Below are 20,060 nucleotides of genomic sequence, written 5' to 3' on the forward strand. Positions count from 1 at the left end.
CCATTCATAACAAGTGGGTCATTCGGTGTAGGTCACTACTATACATTGCATAGCTTTTGCGGCACTTATTTGAGAGGAATCGTGAACGAGGCGCGTCGCTTCGTACCTTCGAAGAACATCCAAGTGCTTTATATTGTGTATTTACTGTATTTTTAAAGGTGCTATGCTGCACCATGACGCAACTGGAGAGTCTCTGGAGTCACTTGTGTTTCAAAAGCGTGTTTTCGGCTTGTTGCGCAAATAATCACAACCTAGACATAACAAGACCAGTCTCGTAATTTAGGAATGGACCTCATGTCTGTCGAGAAACCCAAAGATTGTTGTTGCTCTTTACAGATATACATTGAAGACTGATGCTTTTGAATGGATTGGTCGTGGACTCTATGTGGGAAGTGCTGGCGTTGCTTTGAGAAGATGGTCAGTGCTTTTCGGGAAAGTACAAAGATATCAAAGTCTTTTGAGAAGATCACCTCTCCTCTTTCTGTTTTTAAAGAGAATAGCCAAACTACATTCTTTAAAATAAAGGGGATTTTGTTATTGCTGCCATTAAAGAACCATTTTTGGTACCTCCAAAAATCTTTCAGTCAACAGTTCTTAAAGAGACAGTTCCCCCAAAAATGAAAATGTGCTGCTTATTTACGCACCCTCAAATCATCCTAGATGTATGTGACGTTTTTTTTTCTTGAGTAGAACAGTAAATACAATTTTAGCTGAAATCTTGCCTTTTGGTAATTCATATCATTTAATTTCTGAGAGTAAAAAATCATATTGAGGAACGCAAAATGAATCCCCATGGCTCATGATGATATATTGAGTTCTTATGAAGCAAAACGATCAGTCTGTGCAAGAAACCCAACATTATTTACAACATTATTACCGGTGATCCAGAGCCTCAAGCAAATGTTTTTACTGATGAATCATTCTTTTGAACCGGTTTTTGTTTACGGTGCTTTCACATCTCTAGTTCGATTCATTTGGTCCGAACCAAGGGCATAAAATTTTTGGCATTCTTCAGCTTTTTCGGTTCCTTTTCACACCACACTGATTGCTTTGGTCCGAACCACTTGAAACAAACCAAAATGCAGTCACATGACAACATCCACATCACTGATTGGCCGTGACGTATTTCCTAAACAGATTTTCGATTGGTCAGAATTTACGTGCGGGAAAATTCCAACATAAGAGGAAAAGCCAGAAAACAACACGGAGACAACACAACTACACGACTGCGTGGGCTGGTTTTGTCCCTGGCCATAATCTATTACATTGTTTGCATAAACCCCACAATATGCAAACAATACATCTCTATAATGAAGCGCGGATGCGGCTTGAAAACAACGTTCTAATCCACTGCAAACGGCGAGCGGGAATCGCTCGTAACTTCAAGCGGAGGCGTGCATTAATTCTTCTTAACTCTGACACGCTCATGGTCTTCTCCAGAGTTCGTTTGAAAGTGTACAGAGACCACCTCTTCAAGCAGGTCTCGGTACGCTTGTTTGGTCTGATTTTGGTGCGCACCCGAGTGCGACTGCTGCTTTCTCACCTGCCCAGTCGAACCGCACCAAAGTGGGAAACGAACTCTGGTACGATTCAACCGAACTAAATGAGGCAGGTGTGAACGCACCCTTAGTGAAGCTGATGAACTAGTTCACCAAACTGGACTAAAGCATCTGAAACAGTTACTCAATCAAAACTCACTCGCAGACGCTTGACTGTTACTGCCACCTGAGCCAAAATTTTGTAAGTAATGACAGGTTTCTTGCACAGACTGATTGTTTCACTTCATAAGACCTCAATATATCGCTGGTATTGTCTGTACGTACATGCTTTTTTAAATTCTTCAAAATGTGCATTTGCTAACATGCACCAAAGAGCATGCTTTCAAGCTAAAAATTATCTTAAATGCTCTACTGAAGAAAAATATCACCTACATCTTAATGACCTTAGGGTGAGTAAATTAACAGCTTTCAATTTTTGGGTGAACTGTCCTTTCAAAAGAACCATGTTTTTCTTAGTGTAAAGAACATTTTAATAATCTAAATAACTTGTTTTTGGTCTAATGGATGATCTTCACGGTACAATTGATGCCAATAAAGAACCTTTGTCTTTTAAAAGTGTAGACATAGATAAAACCAATCCCATCTTTTTGACGTGACAGTATCGTCAGGAACTGAATTGCTCACAGATTAAAGAACATAAATATATGTACAAAGATTGCGTGGAAGGATTTGCGAGCATGGACGAGTCTTAAATATTCGTTTCGATTACTATGGAAGTCTTTAAGCGCAGCCGCACTCCTCGACGATCATGTTGGGCACGTCCCGTTTCACGATGTTGTATTCGTCGTTGAAGTACAGCATGGACATGGGGCTCAGTTTGGTCGGGATGCAGCAGGAGTTCATTGATCCCGGACTCATTCCTCGCATTCGGTATTGGTTCACGACGGCCGTGTGGAAAGACGAAGCCGATCCGGGAACCCCGGCCATGTACGCCGGACAGTTCCCTTCGCAATAATTCCCAAAGTATCCTGACGGGGCGATGATCCAATCGTTCCAGCCGATGAGGCGGAAGTCGATGTAAAACTGTTGACGGCAACACAAGCTGCTGCTTCCATCGCATTCAAGACCTCGTTTGCGAATGCGGTGTTTGTTGTCGGCCGCTCGCGCTTGGACCACAAGGAAAGGACGGTGGGATTCGTCGGCAGTGTTTACCAAAACAGGAACAATGCCCAACTTTTCGCACACTTCGCATCGCACGTCCAGATTCTGCCGGCGATCACCTTTGGCGAAAACCATTTGCACGGCGTGCGTCAATGGAAAAGTGTGCCATCCGCTGCGTTTGAGATCCACGCGCTTCTCCACCAAGTTCCACTTGCTCCCGAATCCCGGTTCCTGCGCGTAAACCTTCACCGTGACCTTCCTCCTGGAGCCTTTCTCCAAAACGTTAGGCAGAAGCTTGAAGTACATCCACAGACTGGCCTGGGACACGTATAGTTTCTGGTTGCCCTCGTTGGAGATCACGAAAAACAGGCTGGTTTTGGAGGTCAGCGACTCGTCTGTGGGATCAAGAAAAGAGAGAAAATAAAGATCAGCTCAGTGCATTTCATTGAAATATAATTTCTGATTTTAGGATAAAATATGACCTGGACATGTTCTTGGAAGTTTTATGAGAATTACCCATATTATTTTATTAAATATTCAGCATGAAGGCAGAACAAAAATACTACTGCTATAAATAACCCAGATATATAATATATTTTTAAATACTGATTCTATTCATCATTTCATTTAGTCTCGTTACAGTAATGAGGATGGGGAGAAATATGCTTAATTGTCATAGAAATAATGTCACAATAAATAGATCTTTTATGTCTTATAAATAAGCTTTTCTTGCAAAATATAATACTTTTTTTTCAGATTTTAGGGGTAAAGTGTGTCCATGTTCATGGAATATTTCATGAGATTCACCCATATTATTTTATTAAACCTTAAATTTAATTTAGCATAAATTAGATTTTATATGTTCACATTACAGTAATCAGAAAATATGGGATACATGTGCTTAATTGTCATTAAAATATATGTAAATATGCTTCATTTTGTGCATATCATTGCTATTTTCATTAGATCTACCCATCTTATTTTATTTAACCTTGGATTAGAATCAAATTCAGCATAAATTATACTTTACAATTTAAATATATATATATATATATATATATAAATATTATTATTATTATATATAATTACATAATTCCACATTTGCATTTACTTACATTATACTCAGATGGTGAGAAATGTGCTGAATTGTCATGAAAAAAAAAAGTTTATTTATAAAAAAAAAAAAAGTTTATTATTTCTATAAATAAGCCTAATTTTGTGCTAAACAGAACAGATCTTTGCACAAAATATAATAATTCTAATTTAACCCGGACATGTTCTTGGATGGTTTCTTGAGCTTCACCCATTTTTTTTATTGAACCTTAAATTAAACTTAAATTCAGAAGAAATTAAGAGCAAAACAAATGGCACTTTGCCATTTAAAAACTTACATTTTGCGTTAATTAGAAGCAGAACAAAAAACACCACTATGAAGAATAAATTCTTTGCAGTTTTAACAATTAGCTAATGCATTAAAATCTTTGTGGTCCAATAAACATGCTTGACTTCGTGCAGATTATCATAGATCATTTTGTATTTCTTTCTTCTGATTTTTAGGCTGAAATATGACCAGGGTCCGTCCTTGGGAGGTTTTAGTGATGATTATTGCACGGTTAAATGTGTTATTCTGGGTTTTGAACGCTTCTGGAGCCACTGAACACTCATCAGAGTCAGCCAAACCCATCTCTTCTGCTTATGAAGCTTACATCTGAACTAACTTACACCTTACACCTGTTTTATCAGCGTGCATCTGATCACAAGAGTCACATGAGCGGCTCGCAGAACCACAATATTATTTATTTTTGAGTTAAAAATATCACTTTAATACACATTCGTCAATTTTATCCAAAAACCTAGCACAGATTTAACAAAAATAATACTAATATATATATATAATACTAGTGTATTGTATAATAATAAATACTAATAGTTATATATAATTCAAAAAATAATACCAGAAATAGATGTGTTAATTTCTTCTTGAAATTTACATCCTGGTTCTTTTCGGTGGATGTTTCAGCATCTGGCAGGTGAAAATTGTGATCGCTTAGAAGTTATATTTATATATTATAGTATCTATTAATATTTTGCATTACTTATACATAGATTTCTGTATAGTTTCTTCATTTGCTTTAATTTCAGGTTTTAGTCATTTTAATATTTAAATGTTTCAAATGTTTCAGATAGTAGGCAAGACAACATTTCTTTATATTTGTTTAAGGTTTTCATCTAATATTTTATTATATATTTTATTTTATATTAACTTTATTTCAAATGCTTAAAACAGTTTTAATTTAAGTAATTCAGTTTAAATTTATTTAGTTAGTAGCCAAGGCATCTCAATTTTTCCATCTAATAGTTTTTCTAATATTTAATTTTATTCGATTTTATTTTATATCGGTTTTATTTCAATTACTAAAAAAACTGTTTTAGTCATTTTAGTAATTTGGATTAAACGTATTTCTGGACATTTCTTCGTTTTCATGTCAAGTTTTTAATCTAAGGTTACCACAAAATAGTTTTAATTAAAAAAAAAATAATTTTATTATTATTTTATATTTTATTATATATAATTATATATTATACTTTTAAATTTATATTTAAATATCATTTTATATCATTTTTATTGTTATTATTCCTTCAATATAAAATTTCACTCAGTTACCAAGTCAAGATTTTATTTGACATTATTTATTTTAATATTTTATTTGATTATATCTGCTATATTGTATTTTAAATCAGCTTTATTTCAATGTACAATTGTTCAGTAGTTTCAGTTTTAGTGACAGCTCTCCTGAACTAACTCTTATGATTACTGCAGTAATGTTTACTCTGCGTTGAGTGTTTGTTAAGGTCACTAGATCCTGGACGTCTTCCAGAGCTCCGTGAGGTCACCCCGCATCCAACGTGTTCAACTTTACCTGAAAACTGCTCTCTGAGCTGCTGCTCTGCATGAATTCAGTATCGCAAATATATGCAAATATAAAGTTTTAGATTTAGACATGCAATTTATATTTTACGTTTAGTTTTAAAACATGGTATTTAAATCTTTAAAGACATTTTTATTTATTTTGTGTTTCATATTTTGCCACTAAAACTACTATTTTGTATATATTAAAATAATGTTTTGTTATTGTTATTTATTATTATTTCCTTCTTGTTTTATCTTCCTTTTTTGTTTTTGTTTTTGTTTTAAATATTTTTATTTACTACCTATTCAGTATTTACTAAATTGCAACCTTTTATAAATGTAATAATTGTTCTACTTTTTCTGACCCATGAAGCACTTTGAGCTGCATTTCACTATTATTATTATTATTATTATTATTATTATTATTATTATTATTATTATTATTACTTGCCTGTTGTTTAATTTTCATTTTTCATTTAATTTTCATTTTTGTTTATTTTTATTGTTTTAATTTTTTATTTATTTCTATATTATTATTATTATTATTATTATTTGTCTCTTGTTTAATTTTCGTTTTTTTTCAGTAAATTTTCATCTTTGTTTATTTTTATTGTTTACATTTTTTCTTTATTTCTATTATATTATTATTATTATTATTATTAATATTATTATTATTTGTCTCTTGTTTAATTTTCATTTTTCATTTCATTTTCATTGTTTATTTTTATTGTTTAAATTGTTTCTTTATTTCTATTATATTATTACTATTATTATTATTATTATTATTATTATTTGTCTCTGTTTAATTTTCATTTTTCATTTAATCTTCATCTTTGTTTATTTTTATTGTTTTAATTTTTTCTTTATTTCTATTATTATTATTATTATTATTATTATTATTAATTGCCTCTTGTTTAATTTTAATTTTTTATTTAATTTTAATTTTTGTTGATTTATATTGTTTTAAATGTTTTCTGTATTTTTTATATATGAAGAATTAAGTAAGCATTATGCATTACAATATTAAGTGAAAGTTATTTTTATTATTATTATTATTCCTGGTCTTGTGAATTATTGTGAATTATTCATCAGTGCATGATATTTTAAAAAAAATCTTTATAGGCCTAATAGTTCATCAGAATATAATATATGTTATAATATAAGTCTGTAAAACGACCTTAGTTTTCAGATCTTGTCAGTAAATGAAATCATGTTTAAAGCACTCTCTGTTTTTAAGTTTATGTCTGTTTCATTCTTAAATATATCACATTATGGTGCTTGAAATCTTTTGGACCCACGGTGTGTTACGGTTCAATCCTGCGTGCTGTGACATCTATAAAGATATGCTTTACTAAGAAAAGATGAATTTATTGTTTTTGAGTGCAAGCGTGAGCTCTTTGCTTCTGGAGTTATTTTAACCTTGAACTCTTGCTGCATGCTGCTCAATTTGTTTAGCAAATTCAACACACTGAAAAGCTAAAGCTGAAAAAACTCATGAAGTCAACATGAAACGCTCTTTGCATGCCATTTTACTTGCATAATGTGAGAGATTTTTGAATGTAACAGGATATTCAAGAAGGAAAAATGCAGTACTCACAACACTTCTGAGGAGGAGTTTTGCTGCTAAAGGTCAGGTTTACTCTCTAAAGCAGCTTTATTTATCCCAATCCTGACTTTTCTGTATGAAAAATATCATTATTTGATTTTATTTATGCAACCTTTATTGCATTAACTGATATTAGATTACTAGCTATTTGACGTCAACTGCACAGAAAAGACTTTTTGATGAAACATTAAGAAGACAAACATCTTTTGTCTTTGTCAAGTAAATGAATGCACTGTCGCTTTGAATAAAAGCGTCTGCTAAATGCATAAATGTAAATGTTAAAGACGTGCCCTGAAATGTGATCATAAGGCACTATTGTAGGTTGTTTGTTCAGCTGCAATCCAGTAACTTTAAAGTAATATTTTAACCCAAAATGATAATTTGCTTAAATGCGCTCCAAGATTTAGAGTTTGTTTCTTCATCAGATTTGGAGAAATGTAGCATTGCATCAGTGTCTCAGCAATGGATGCTCTGCAGTGAATGGGTGCCGTCAGAATGAGAGTCTGATAAAAACATCACAATAATCCACAGCACTCCAAAACATCGGTTAATGTCTAATGAAGCCAAAAACAGAGTGTGAAAAATGCAGCTTTTCTCCAGATGTTCACTGATGTTCTGGAGTGCTGTGGATTATTGTGATGTTTTTATCAGACTCTCATTCTGACGGCACCCATTCACTGCAGAGCAAGTGATGCAATTCTACATTTCTCCAAATATGATGAAGAAACAAACTCATCTGCATCTTCAAGGCCTGAGGGGGAACACATTAGAGCAAATGTTATTTTGTTTTTTTTTGGATTCTTTAAAAGGATTGTGGATGTTCTGTGCCATTCAAAAAGATCACATCATTAGATAACACAATGTTTGGATGCTTTCAAAGAACTCTAAACTCTGAAGAACCCATAATGAATCGCCAAAGAATCATACAGAAACCTAAACACCCAGAAATTATTCTATAAACCAAAGAACTATTTATTTACAGTTTTGTAGACTTCCCTTCATATAAGCAGCATCCTCCTATACACAGGGCGAACAGACCGGGGCTAGTTGTCACAAGAGATCTACAGTATGTCAGGAACAACATCGTTTTCTCTTTCAGTGGGTTTCATGATTATTTCTAACACCTGGTTCAAAACTTTTTAATACCTAATTTTTTTTATTTATTTTTTTTGCTTCTAAACTGATGCAAATGTTTTTTTTGCATTAATAGAAGAATCACTATATATATATAATGTTTATATTTTTGACTGAAAGGGTTTTTCATAGGTTCTAGGCCGGGGCAAGTTGTCACACGTGTTGTAATTATAATACGTTTATTAATTACGTTTTAGCTCGGAAATAGTTGACTGTTTCTATATGCATTGCGCTCTTTTATTCATTGTTTCGTTCTTCGCTGTAGTTTTACCAGTCGCCTATTGTGACAACATGCCCCGCTATATTCATTAAGCCTTTTAAATGAACTGTGTATTTTTGTCCTGGAGCGTGGAAAAGTTAAATAATTTGATCCTAAGGTTTGAGCTTAAACCCACCCTTATAAAACGTCTCTACAGTGTCGCAAATCATAACAGTGGCCGCGCGTAACCGCGCAGCGCGCTCGGACACGCGCATGGCCGCCGCACACACACCTGTCTCGGCGAAGCTGATGATCTCCGAGGTCTCCTCCTCCACCTCGTTCATGGACGCCGCGTGTCCGTCCAGGTTCGGGATCTCCAACCTCCCGTCCTCGCGCACCTTCCCGGCGTGGAGCTTCTTGAGCGCGGTCACCATCGCCGCCTTCGGGATGGGGTGTGTGATGTTGGGTCTGTCCCGCATCTGTAACCGGCTCAGAATGTGTCTCTTCACCGCCTCCAGCAGACCCACGTCCACCCGTGTGTCTCCATCCGTCTGGCTGAGTCCGCAGGACGCGCAGCTCGGGCTGATGCTCGGGGGTTCGGTGTCCGGTGCCGGTGTGCAGCGGATGGAGATGAGGAAGGACACAAAACAAAGCACTTCGAATACCAAGCTTTTCATCTTCCGTGATAATAAACAGCAGTTTCCGAGCGGACACGAGACCTGGATTGATGGAGCCTCCTTTTATCCTCAAAAAGTGACTTAAAAAGTGAAATAACCGTAATATCCACCGAATGAAACGCAAATGCAGTAAATCCTGTAAACGTCTGGAATATGCTCCTGTGGTTGATTCTTGTCTTTGGTTAACTCACGGTGAGCACGGCTCGTCACACCATCCGAGTTGATACAAATACATGATTTGATAATAATAAAGTAGGCAGAACGCTTGATATCTGTCCACGGTGAGCCTCAAATGGCACTTTTACGCACGCGTCTGGTGCGTCATGACATGACCGAAGTATCTCAGCATTACGCGTGTAAAAGCCCACCGACTAAACAAAGGAGCTGTTATGATCTGTCCCGGTGATTTCTTCACTCTTTCGAGTTCAGATCATCCATGGTGAAGGGAAGCGAGTGTAAAGCAGTCCAAGAAGGAGATTTTTCAGTTTTCCTAATAATCATTCGCATTTTAAGTTCTTCAGCTGAGGATCGTGTCCTCCTTTGTTGGACATTTTGACTTCCAGTGTTCGTTTCCCATATACTTCTTCATCATAGCTCCCGGTGTGTGTGGGTGGGTGTGTGTGTGTGTGTGTTCGGGAGCTTGGGCTTGTTTCTCAGACATTGTGCCGCTTTTGAGCCTCTGGAAAGTTTTTATAGGTGTCTGAAGAACCACGTGGGACGAACCAGCGCCTCCAGAATTATAAAGGATGAGAAATCCTCGGGAACTTAAGGGGAAATGTGTTAAAGTCGAATTGCATGCAAAATAAATTATATAAACAATATACTGTATATAGTGTATATATGAAGTTAGATGACATTATTTTGCAATGTGCAATGGCTCAAATTACAGTAAATGTGTTTATTTAGATCAGTTCTTATTAAAAGGGGGAAAATGCCAGTGTGAACTCGTAAACTGGTTCAGCTCATCTAAAGAGCACTGACTGCTCCCACAGAAAAACACCATAGCTGAAAACTGTTTTTAAATAGAATAATGTTAAAAGGGGGTCTTAAATATTCATAAAAAAGTAGTCCGAATCAAAATTTATTTAAGTTTTAGTTTTGTATAAATACACAAACATGTGGTTTATTCCTGATGTCGCCTCAGTGATTAAGTTTAAAGTTGTAAAACAGCGCCACCACTCGATAATACACACGAACTAGGCCCTACTTCTGTTTACAATATAAAAGCAGCAAAATTACGCATTATCCAAAATATAAAATATATCTAACATATATAACACATGTTCCCATTAGTATAAATTGTGCATCTCAAAATATATGAAAGTAAACACGACCCAGTTTTTTTAATTATTATTTTTTTTATTAATTAACTCCACAATTCACAGTAGCCAGAGGGTGACGACAAGAAAAAAGACACAAATTTACAATTAAAAAAAAATGTATTAAAAAAAAGAAATGTGTACATACAATACACTTAAAGGTCATTGCATTCAAGTTTGTAAATGGGAGGACATGCATGTGCAATTTTTACCTTCAAAACTCATATTTACGATTATTCCGAGAGCACGTGAAGACAGCATTAGCAGCAAAAAAATTACATCTTCATTGTGTCTTACTCTTCTGTGCTAAATATTTATGCAATACATATCTAGGATCTACGCTGCAGATTATGGACATTGAAGACCATAAGCAGGTATTGTGACTATAAACGACAAACGATAAATTCAAACTTTTAATATAATTGGTAAACCTCAGGTTCCTTAAATATCTGTTCTACAGGACAGTTTGGGGTTGGACAGATTTTGTAATGGTTTTGAAGTCTGATGCTCACCAGGTTTTTCATTAGTATCGCTACTTCATGACATCATCATTCGCGCGCACCACAGCAATGATGCAATGTGAGATTTCTGCTTAAACCCCGCCCATTTGTAAAGTCCCGCCTACTAGCGGCAAAAGCTCCTCTCACTTGGAGGTCTCCGGGCTGCAGCGATACCTACTTGATTAATTTGAGTCAGTATTTGGGGATCGCGAATCATTTGAATCAGTTCGGGAGTTCGTAGCGGATTCGCGAATCATTTGAGTCAGTCTGGGAGTTCGGAGCGTGAATCATTTGAGTCAGTTCGTGAGTTTGTAGCGGGTTCGCGAATCATTTGAGTCAGTTTGGGAGTTCGGAGCGTGAATCATTTGAGTCAGTTCGGGAGTTCGTAGCGGGTTCGCGAATCATTTGATTCAGTTTGGGAGTTCAAAGCGTGAATCATTTGAGTCAGTTCGGGAGTTCGTAGCGGGTTCGCGAATCATTTGAGTCAGTTCGGGAGTTTGTAGCGGGTTCGCGAATCATTTGAGTCAGTTCGGGAGTTTGTAGCGGGTTCGCGAATCATTTGAGTCAGTTCGGGAGTTTGTAGCGGGTTCGCGAATCATTTGAGTCAGTTTGGGAGTTCGGAGCGTGAATCATTTGAGTCAGTTCGGGAGTTTGTAGCGGGTTCGCGAATCATTTGAGTCAGTTCGGGAGTTTGTAGCGGGTTTGCGAATCATTTGAGTCAGTTCGGGAGTTCGGAGCGTGAATCATTTGAGTCAGTTCGGGAGTTTGTAGCGGGTTTGCGAATCATTTGAGTCAGTTCGGGAGTTTGTAGCGGGTTTGCGAATCATTTGAGTCAGTTCGGGAGTTTGTAGCGGGTTCGCGAATCACTTGAGTCAGTTTGGGAGTTCGGAGCGTGAATCACTTGAGTAAGATCGGAGTTCGGAGCAGGTTTACTACATTATTCGGTGTATTCAAATGCATTTATGAATGCATGTGAATGATCACAAAATTCAAGATATGGGTTAGAAAATGTATATATTTATGCCATTGTATGTTGTTCATCAATATCACACGAAGAGTGCCTTTTTAGTTTTTCTCCAAAAATCAGCATACCGGTAATTAAAATGTGATATTAAGTTACGGGTACTACAAACAATAATTTAATTACAAATACAAAATGTTGCAGAATAATGTAATATATGAATGAATAATAGCCTAAAGAACCTTTGTGCCAAAAGGGTTCTTTCTTGTTATTATAGAACCTTTTTAGCATAAAAGGTTCTTTGGAGTTGAGTAAAGAACCCTATGGTTCTATATAGATAAAAGTTATGAAATTAGAGAAATAAGCCAAGCGCTGGCGGTGCTTGATTTGGGCGGGAACTTCAGATTGTGAATCATTTGAGTCTGTTCGGGAGTATGGAGTGTGATTCATTTGAGTCAGTTTGGGGATCGCGAATATATACACAATATATATACTTTGTCTGCTCAACCAATCAACACGTATATATATATATATATATATATATATATATATATATATATATATATATATATATATATATATATACATATATTATAGTTCCCATTAGAGTCTGTCAACTGAGGTTGTTCAATAATAATTTTTTAAAAAAGTATAAATTGTGCATCTCATAATATTTTTATTTATTTATTTTATTAAATAACTCCACAATTTACAGTAGCCCAGAGGGTGACGACAAGAAAAAAGACTATAAATAAAAGAAATAAAAAAGTCTATAAAAAATAGAAATGTTTACATACAATACACTTAACAGCTTTCTTGTTTATAACATTATAAATACATTTTAAGTACTGCTGAACTTCTTGTTTCAAAATTAGACATAGTGGTTTATAATCACCTTACTTGCATTTATGTAGGCTATACTAAACTTTTCCAGCAAAAATTACAAATTAATTAAATAATATTCCCCGTAGAATAAACGCGACCCAGGTCGAAATATCTATATATGGTGTCATGACGTCACATCCGTGTGATTTGTATATCCTGTGGGCGGGGCTCTGTAGCTGTACGGGAGTAGTGTTGATTTGATCCCTAATGTTTTAACCGTTTATATTTGCGAATCCGGGGCCAAGGCTCTTCACAAATCAAACTTAAGGTACGTCATCTATAAGAGTCTGTGTTCTTTTGATCAGTTTTACAATGTTTAATCCGTTTGCGCAGACAACAACTTTGTAGTTTTGAGGTATTTCCTCGACAGAAGCGCCCATATGTCTTTGTGGGAAAACTCTGTGATTGACAGTTTAAATATCCAATCAGATCGCGAGTAGAGGAGGACCCGTCTCATGATTTGTCTGCTCAACCAATCAAGAGCTAGAAAAGGCGGGCTTTCGTTTATAACAATAAGGAAGGGGTGGAAAAATGAAAATCGCTTTTGTTATTTTAATAAAGTCTTGCTTAAAATTTCTAATGTTTTAGTAATATATTGCTGTTTTATGTTTCTTAGTAGTCGCTGATGCTGCTTCCATTGCAAAGTCAAATTCAGTGACTTTAAAGTGGCACCTTGCTACTTTTACTACGTACCATAACAGTTAATGATTACTATCCTCATATACAGTAGCATGGTAATAACGTGGTATTTCACTCTGAGGGGGGACTATAATCATGCACTTTAATTTATAAATTCACTTTACAGTTGTGAAATGTAATGTGCATGTCATTGGATATGTTGTATGCATCAAATAAGCAATGCTTTATATGTATAAATGTCTTTGAATTTGATAGTTTTTCTTTTGCATGTCTGCAGTCTCATTCTGTTTGTTCTTCTGGAACACTAAGATCATGGCAGCTAATAAGAGCAAGAGTCAGAGCTCGCTGGTTCTGCACAAGGTGATCATGGTGGGCAGCGGCGGTGTGGGGAAATCAGCTCTGACGCTGCAGTTCATGTATGACGAGGTCATCATCTTCCTATTCTCTCTCTACAGAAACATTCCTTCATTCACACACCTGTTACATGTTTTTGTATTCCAGTGTTATTTTTAATGTATTTTTTATGACTTATTTATTTTTTACATATTTTCAGTTCTAATTTTAAAGTTTTATTAACCTGTTAACTGCCACCCGGCCCCTCGGTGGGACGCCTTCTTGTACTTCACTATATGACAATTAAATCCGAATCTAATCATGGCAAACTTTATATCGTTGGAAAGGTCTAAGACTCCTAAATAGATATTTTACCAATCTTCTTGTAAAAAAATTATGTAGGAAAAAAACAATAGATTAATTTATAGCAAGAGCGCACCTCAAAAACCAGGATCATAACCAAATAACAGGAGTTCTGACCTTTGTCAAAAAAAAGTATTTTGTTGTCTTTTTCTCTGTCACACTTTAGAAATCATTAGAAATATCACTTAAAAACATAATGCATCCTTTGAAACCCATTTTAAATTCAAACATTGCTTTAGCATGAAAATGCTACATCAAAATCATGTTACAAAATGTTTTCAGTCATGAATTATAAAAATGTAGTTGTCTATGTCTATGTTCAAAAATGTGAGTGACAGTTAACAGGTTAATTAATGTTGTTATTTTTTATATGCATTTATATTTGAGGATATTTCTATTTTTTATATTTCTAATTAGCTTAGTTTTTTATTTTAGTTTTCGTATTTGTAGTACAACTTAATTTTTTACATTTCTATTTAACTTTAATACATTTTTCAGTTTTAGTTTTAAAAGTTTTAGTAAATTTAGTACTCAAATTTTTTTTCAGTTAGTTTTTTAACTAACTTATTTTAGTTTTATTAACTGTAGTACTTCAACTTAAATAATTTTTTTATTTTTACATTTTTGTTTTAACTTTAATATATTTTTATTTCAGCTTAAGTAAATTTAGTACTCAAACTTATTTTTTTTTCCAGTTGGTTTTTAATAATTCTATTAAGCTTTCATTTATGTCCTTTTTTTAGTTGTAATTATTCTATTATTTATATATATATTATTATCTATATCTTATTTTAGTTTTAGTAGTTTCTATACTTAAACATTTAATTTAATTTATGTTGCCTCTATTTTTTATATTTCTATTTAGCTTTATTTATTTTTATTTTAGTTGTAATAATTTTAGTACTTCAACTTAAACCTTTTTATCTTTACATATCTCTTTAACTTTAATATATTTTATTTATTTTATTTTTAGTTTTTTACTAGTTTTGATTTATTTTTTATTATTATTTTTTTAGTTTCAGTTTCAACAATTTCAGTGCTTAAACATTTTATTTAATTAAGGTTTTTTTCTATATTTTTATATTTCTATTTCTTTAATATATTTTAGTTTTGGTAATTTCAGTACTTTTATTTTTAGTAAAGTTTACTTAAAAGTAGTTAAAGTACTAAAACAACACGGTAGAATCAGCTGCAGTTATAACCATCTCTCTGTCATCTGTGCTGCTCGGCTCAGTTTGTGGAGGACTACGAGCCCACGAAGGCAGACAGTTACCGGAAGAAGGTGGTTCTGGATGGAGAGGAGGTGCAGATCGATATTTTGGATACGGCGGGACAGGAAGACTACGCTGCCATCAGAGACAACTACTTCCGCAGCGGAGAGGGTTTCCTCCTGGTTTTCTCCATCACTGAGCCCGAGTCCTTCAGCGCTTCATCTGACTTCAGGTCAGATCTTCACCAGCTTCTCTTCTGTCCTAGTTACGTTCTCAGAAAGATCTTATCATTACAGCCGCATCCTGCCCAAAGCTAAACTCTGAGGCTGTCAGAAACAGAGACGTCTTCACAGTCCTCACTTTTACTCTAGTTTGAGACCAAACCAGCTTTCAGATGAGTTACAACCGCTACAAATCAAGATGTTAGCTGACATGACATTTCTTACTTTAATTCTTTCTGCTAACTTTCCTTTTATTTAGGACTGAAAAACCCCAGGATATATGCGAGAGTTTCAAAAGACCTGAAAAAAAATCTAATCTTAAAAATTTTATAGTAAAAAAAGGACAGGAGAAAACGTGAGAATTTCAAAAGTGTGATTTCTAGACCTGGAAAAGTCATCGAAAGAAAGAAAGAAAGAAAGAAGTAGACAGATAGACAGATAGAAAAACCATGAAATCTTAAAAATTAAAATAGAAAAAATGAATGGAGATTTTTTTTATAAAGTATTCGGCTACAAATAGCTATTTGTGAGTAAATAAATATATATATTTTTAAGCTGTAATCACAAACATCTAGAAAAGTCGTGTAAATTCATTGGTAAAAAAAAAAAAAAAGTGTAAACTCTTGAAATGTTTTAAATCTCATTATTTTAATATAGGATTCGTAGTTTCAGAAAATAAAAAAGTTGCAAATTAAAAACCATTACGGCAGATATTACCGTAAATATCTTTCTGGATACGTGAGGAAGTTTAAAAAGTCTTATTTGTAGATCTGGAAAAGTCATGAAAATTTATCAAATTCAAAAATATATATATATATATATATATTAATTGATTAGAATTTGCTATTTGTGAGTAAAAAAAAATTGTAATTATTATTTTGTGCTCAATTAATTATTAATGTTTCTTAATATTATAAATGCTGCAAAGTTTTACTGCTTAATAATTATATATAAATATTAATATATATATATATATATATATATAATTTATTTTTTTTTTTTTTTTTTTTTTTTTTTTTCAGGATTCTTTGATGAACAGAACATTCAAAACAACATTTATTTAAAATATAAATAATTTTAAATATATTTACTACCACATCGGTTTAATGTGTACTTGTTGAATAAGAAAGTAGTAATTGTATTTATTTATTTATACATTTTTTTTATACTTATCCAAACCTCAGAATGGTAATTTATCACGGTTTCCACAAAAATATTGCGCAGCAAAACTGTGTTCAACATTGATAATAATCAGAAATGTTTACTGATCAGATCAAATCATCATATTTTCATGATTTCTGAAGATCATGTGACACTGAAGACTGGAGGAATGATGCTGAAAATACAGCGGAGCATCACAGAAATAAATTACACTTTAACACAGATTCACACAGAAAACTGTTATTTTAAATGATAATAATATTTCACATTTTTACTGTATTTTTAACTGTATTTTTACCGGTCCACCCAGGGAGCAGATCCTGAGAGTGAAAGCGGAGGATGATAAAATCCCTCTGTTACTGGTGGGGAATAAGTCTGATTTGGAGGAACGGAGGCAGGTGTCTGCAGACGAAGCCCGAGCCAAAGCAGAAGAGTGGTCCGTTCAGTACGTGGAAACATCAGCCAAAACCAGAGCCAACGTCGATAAGGTTTGTGCATTAAATATCCTCATACTTTCTGATCTTGCATATGAACTCCTGTGAGCATCTGTGAAGCGTGTTTTGTCCTTCGCAGGTCTTCTTTGATTTGATGCGGGAGGTGCGGACGAAGAAGATGTCCGAGAACAAGGAGAAGAACGGGAAGAAGAGCGGGAAGAAGAAGAAGAGCTTGAAAGAGAGATGCACGCTGCTTTGAGACGCACACAAACGCTTGATTCCCAGCTCAAGTTTTCCTGGACTGAGCCCTTCTGATGATGAAGAGGAGACCAGATCTTCCTCCTCGAGCGTTTTTCTTGCCAAATACAATCGAACCAGAACCTTAAGCCACTGTGCCGACCTCAACCAACACCTCTTTCACATCCTTAAAATACTTTTTTTTTTAGATGCTTCTTCCAGTTTTCCTTGGCTTTGTAATATCAAATCAGTAGCGTAACTCTAATCTGTGAGAAACGGAGGCTTTGTGACTTCCCAGAAGTTATATTCATTATGCTGCATCAGTGTTCATGAAACAGGAGGAATAGAATATTTTTTTGAGTAAAGTGTTGCATTGAATTAAAGGGTATGATTTGTGACATGCATGTAAATCTCTTTGTGCTAAATACTCTTTATCTGCCTTTCGCTTCTTACAAGGCGAAGGCAACCGACACGTATGCGAAACGTATTTGCTTTGAATGCATTATTATGCAGCTTTACACATGGTGCAAACTTTGTGCTTTTAATATAAGACAGAGACACAATGGAAAGTATATTTTTGTAATCAAATCACTTGTTGATTTCTCTGCCTGGTGATTATAGACCAAATAAACCTTCTCTGAATTTGTTAGGATTCCGTTTTGGTTACATTTTGTGTTTAAAAGCATTAAAAAGGACAACGAGAAAAGGCTGTAATTTTGCATTGCACTCTTATTTGTGCGTTTGATGACCTCCTGAGTTTTGAGAGAGGATGGCAGCAGGGCAATAAGAGTTTATAAGAGCTGTAAAGTGTGTCCGGAGGTGGCTTTGAATGTCAGAAAAACCGTCTACTCAGCGTTTAACACCCAAGTGTAAAGACACACGTGCACGTGCATGGGCTTCACTCACACGTGCACGTGCATGGGCTTCAATCACACGTGCACTAGTATGAGGATGCTGCAACATTCAAGATGCATGCAATCTGGATGATAGGCTGCAAAAATAAATCAAGAAACCGTTTGGGATGAGTAAGATTTTTTAATGTTTTTTTTTTGTTATTGTCGTTTTTTTTTTTTTAAAGAAGGCTCTTCTGTTCATCAATGCTGCGTTTATTTGATCAAAAATACTGGAAAAACCCGTAATATTGCAATATAAAATAATGCTTTAATATGCTTTAAAGTGTAATATATCTCTGTTATGCGCATAATATATATTTTAGGAAGCTGTGATACTTTTTCAAGATTCTTTAATGGAGAAAAAGTTCAAGAGAACAGCATTTATTCAAAATATAAATCTTTTTTAAAAAGATAAAACAGTAATTTCAACTTTTTGAATAAATAACATTTATTGATGGTTAAGGATGCAATGTAATATTAACTTGTTTTTATACATATTGTAAAATTATAAATAAGTTATACATATAAGTTTCAAATGCCACAGGCTCGGTTAAAATGAATAGAATAGTACTATTAGTAATATAAACCTTATTGATATGAGATCATGAGAACATCTATAACAGGTAAAATTCATATGCGACGAGCCAATCCTGCTTTTCCTGGGATTGCATGTGGATCCACTGATGGAGAAGTCTCTCCGATGTCGACCCGTACAGAGATGAGATTCCCAGGATGTTGAGGAGTAACCGCAGAAGGATGTTCTCTAAGCTTATGTTTGGCTTTAGATGTAACTCCCTTCACTTGCATCAACCAACTCCTGCTGAACTACAGTTAGAACACAACCGTGTCTTAATATAAGAGAACTCAGCAGTGAGTCACGTTTAAGCACCAGTGCTGTGGTGATATCCACCTCTTCACGTAGAAGAGCATGTATCCGTTCTTCCCGATGTTCCTCGACGCCTTGGACCAGCTGGATCTTCTGATGCGGGTGTCACTGCATCTCAGCCATCCGGATCCGGAGAAGTCACGGATGTGACTGATGTAGTGCCCTACACGACAGAGCAGCTGTAGCGTGACGCCGAACGAGTGAACGAGACGACAGAAGATACTGAAAAAGCTCTTACCACAATACAAACTGCTGCCCAGATGAGACACGACTCCAGCGAGGCTGTACTGAGCAGCGCTGCGTCCGTCTGATGCTTCCACCTGTTCCACACAAACACTGACTGTTAGATTACATCATCATCACACTCATTCTACTCTTCGATCGTCCCTACTCTGATTCTATCTCCTGTCTATATCTTTCCTGTTGTCCTGCAGTCTCAACCCTATCTTTCTTCGTTCTCTCTTGCTGTTGCTTCGGGCTTTTTCTCGGTATCACTCTCATCTCTCTGCTCTCTGTTGAGGAGCACGCATCAAATAAGAAAAGGGTATATATTCAATGCTCAAACATCTGTGAGAAGCAGTTTTCAGAGCGAATGCCTTGTAGAATAATTCGGATGATGGGATGTCAAGATGATGGACCGACCCGTACCTTTATCGCAGGACAGTGCGAAGTCTTCTGGAACGTGCAGTCGATTTTTCATCTTGCGCATTGAGGATGTGATGTCAAAGCGCATGACCAGAAGGACGAGCACCCTGTGGAGAGATTCAGATTCAGAAGTTATGAACTAGGTCGTGTTTAGTGATTCTGCAGGATACAAACTGATCGACAAG

At 35.0% G+C, this 20,060-nt stretch overlaps 2 protein-coding genes across 2 annotated transcripts; one reads left to right on the plus strand and one right to left on the minus strand.

Annotated features, from left to right (window-relative positions):
• Positions 1 to 242: 242 nt before the first annotated feature.
• On the minus strand, positions 243 to 9,608 carry LOC128021983 (inhibin beta B chain-like). Its single transcript, XM_052609181.1, has 2 exons — positions 8,803 to 9,608; positions 243 to 3,055 (listed from the first exon to the last, which is right to left on the minus strand). The coding sequence occupies exons 1-2, from the start codon at positions 9,185 to 9,187 to the stop codon at positions 2,280 to 2,282; spliced, it is 1,161 nt and encodes a 386-aa protein (XP_052465141.1). The 5' UTR covers positions 9,188 to 9,608; the 3' UTR covers positions 243 to 2,279.
• A 3,386-nt stretch (positions 9,609 to 12,994) lies between these two features.
• Positions 12,995 to 18,103, plus strand: LOC128021990 (ras-related protein Ral-B). The gene is made up of 5 exons (XM_052609187.1): positions 12,995 to 13,120; positions 13,769 to 13,917; positions 15,422 to 15,630; positions 17,091 to 17,268; positions 17,354 to 18,103. The coding sequence occupies exons 2-5, from the start codon at positions 13,804 to 13,806 to the stop codon at positions 17,471 to 17,473; spliced, it is 621 nt and encodes a 206-aa protein (XP_052465147.1). The 5' UTR covers positions 12,995 to 13,120; positions 13,769 to 13,803; the 3' UTR covers positions 17,474 to 18,103.
• Positions 18,104 to 20,060: the final 1,957 nt, after the last annotated feature.

This window comes from Carassius gibelio, chromosome A11 (genome assembly GCF_023724105.1).
Source record: "Carassius gibelio isolate Cgi1373 ecotype wild population from Czech Republic chromosome A11, carGib1.2-hapl.c, whole genome shotgun sequence".
NCBI classification, from domain to species: domain Eukaryota; kingdom Metazoa; phylum Chordata; class Actinopteri; order Cypriniformes; family Cyprinidae; genus Carassius; species Carassius gibelio.

What these genes read in the sequence shown, in the direction of transcription:
- LOC128021983 (XM_052609181.1), bottom strand. Translation starts at nt 9,187, where the DNA reads ATGAAAAGCTTGGTATTCGAAGTGCTTTGTTTTGTGTCCTTCCTCATC. An exon ending in CATCAGCTTCGCCGAGACAG is followed by an intron (nt 3,056 to 8,802) that starts GTGTGTGTGCGG and finishes TTGATCCCACAG; the next exon opens with ACGAGTCGCTGACCTCCAAA.
- LOC128021990 (XM_052609187.1), top strand. Translation starts at nt 13,804, where the DNA reads ATGGCAGCTAATAAGAGCAAGAGTCAGAGCTCGCTGGTTCTGCACAAG. An exon ending in TGCAGTTCATGTATGACGAG is followed by an intron (nt 13,918 to 15,421) that starts GTCATCATCTTC and finishes TGCTCGGCTCAG; the next exon opens with TTTGTGGAGGACTACGAGCC. An exon ending in CCAGAGCCAACGTCGATAAG is followed by an intron (nt 17,269 to 17,353) that starts GTTTGTGCATTA and finishes TGTCCTTCGCAG; the next exon opens with GTCTTCTTTGATTTGATGCG.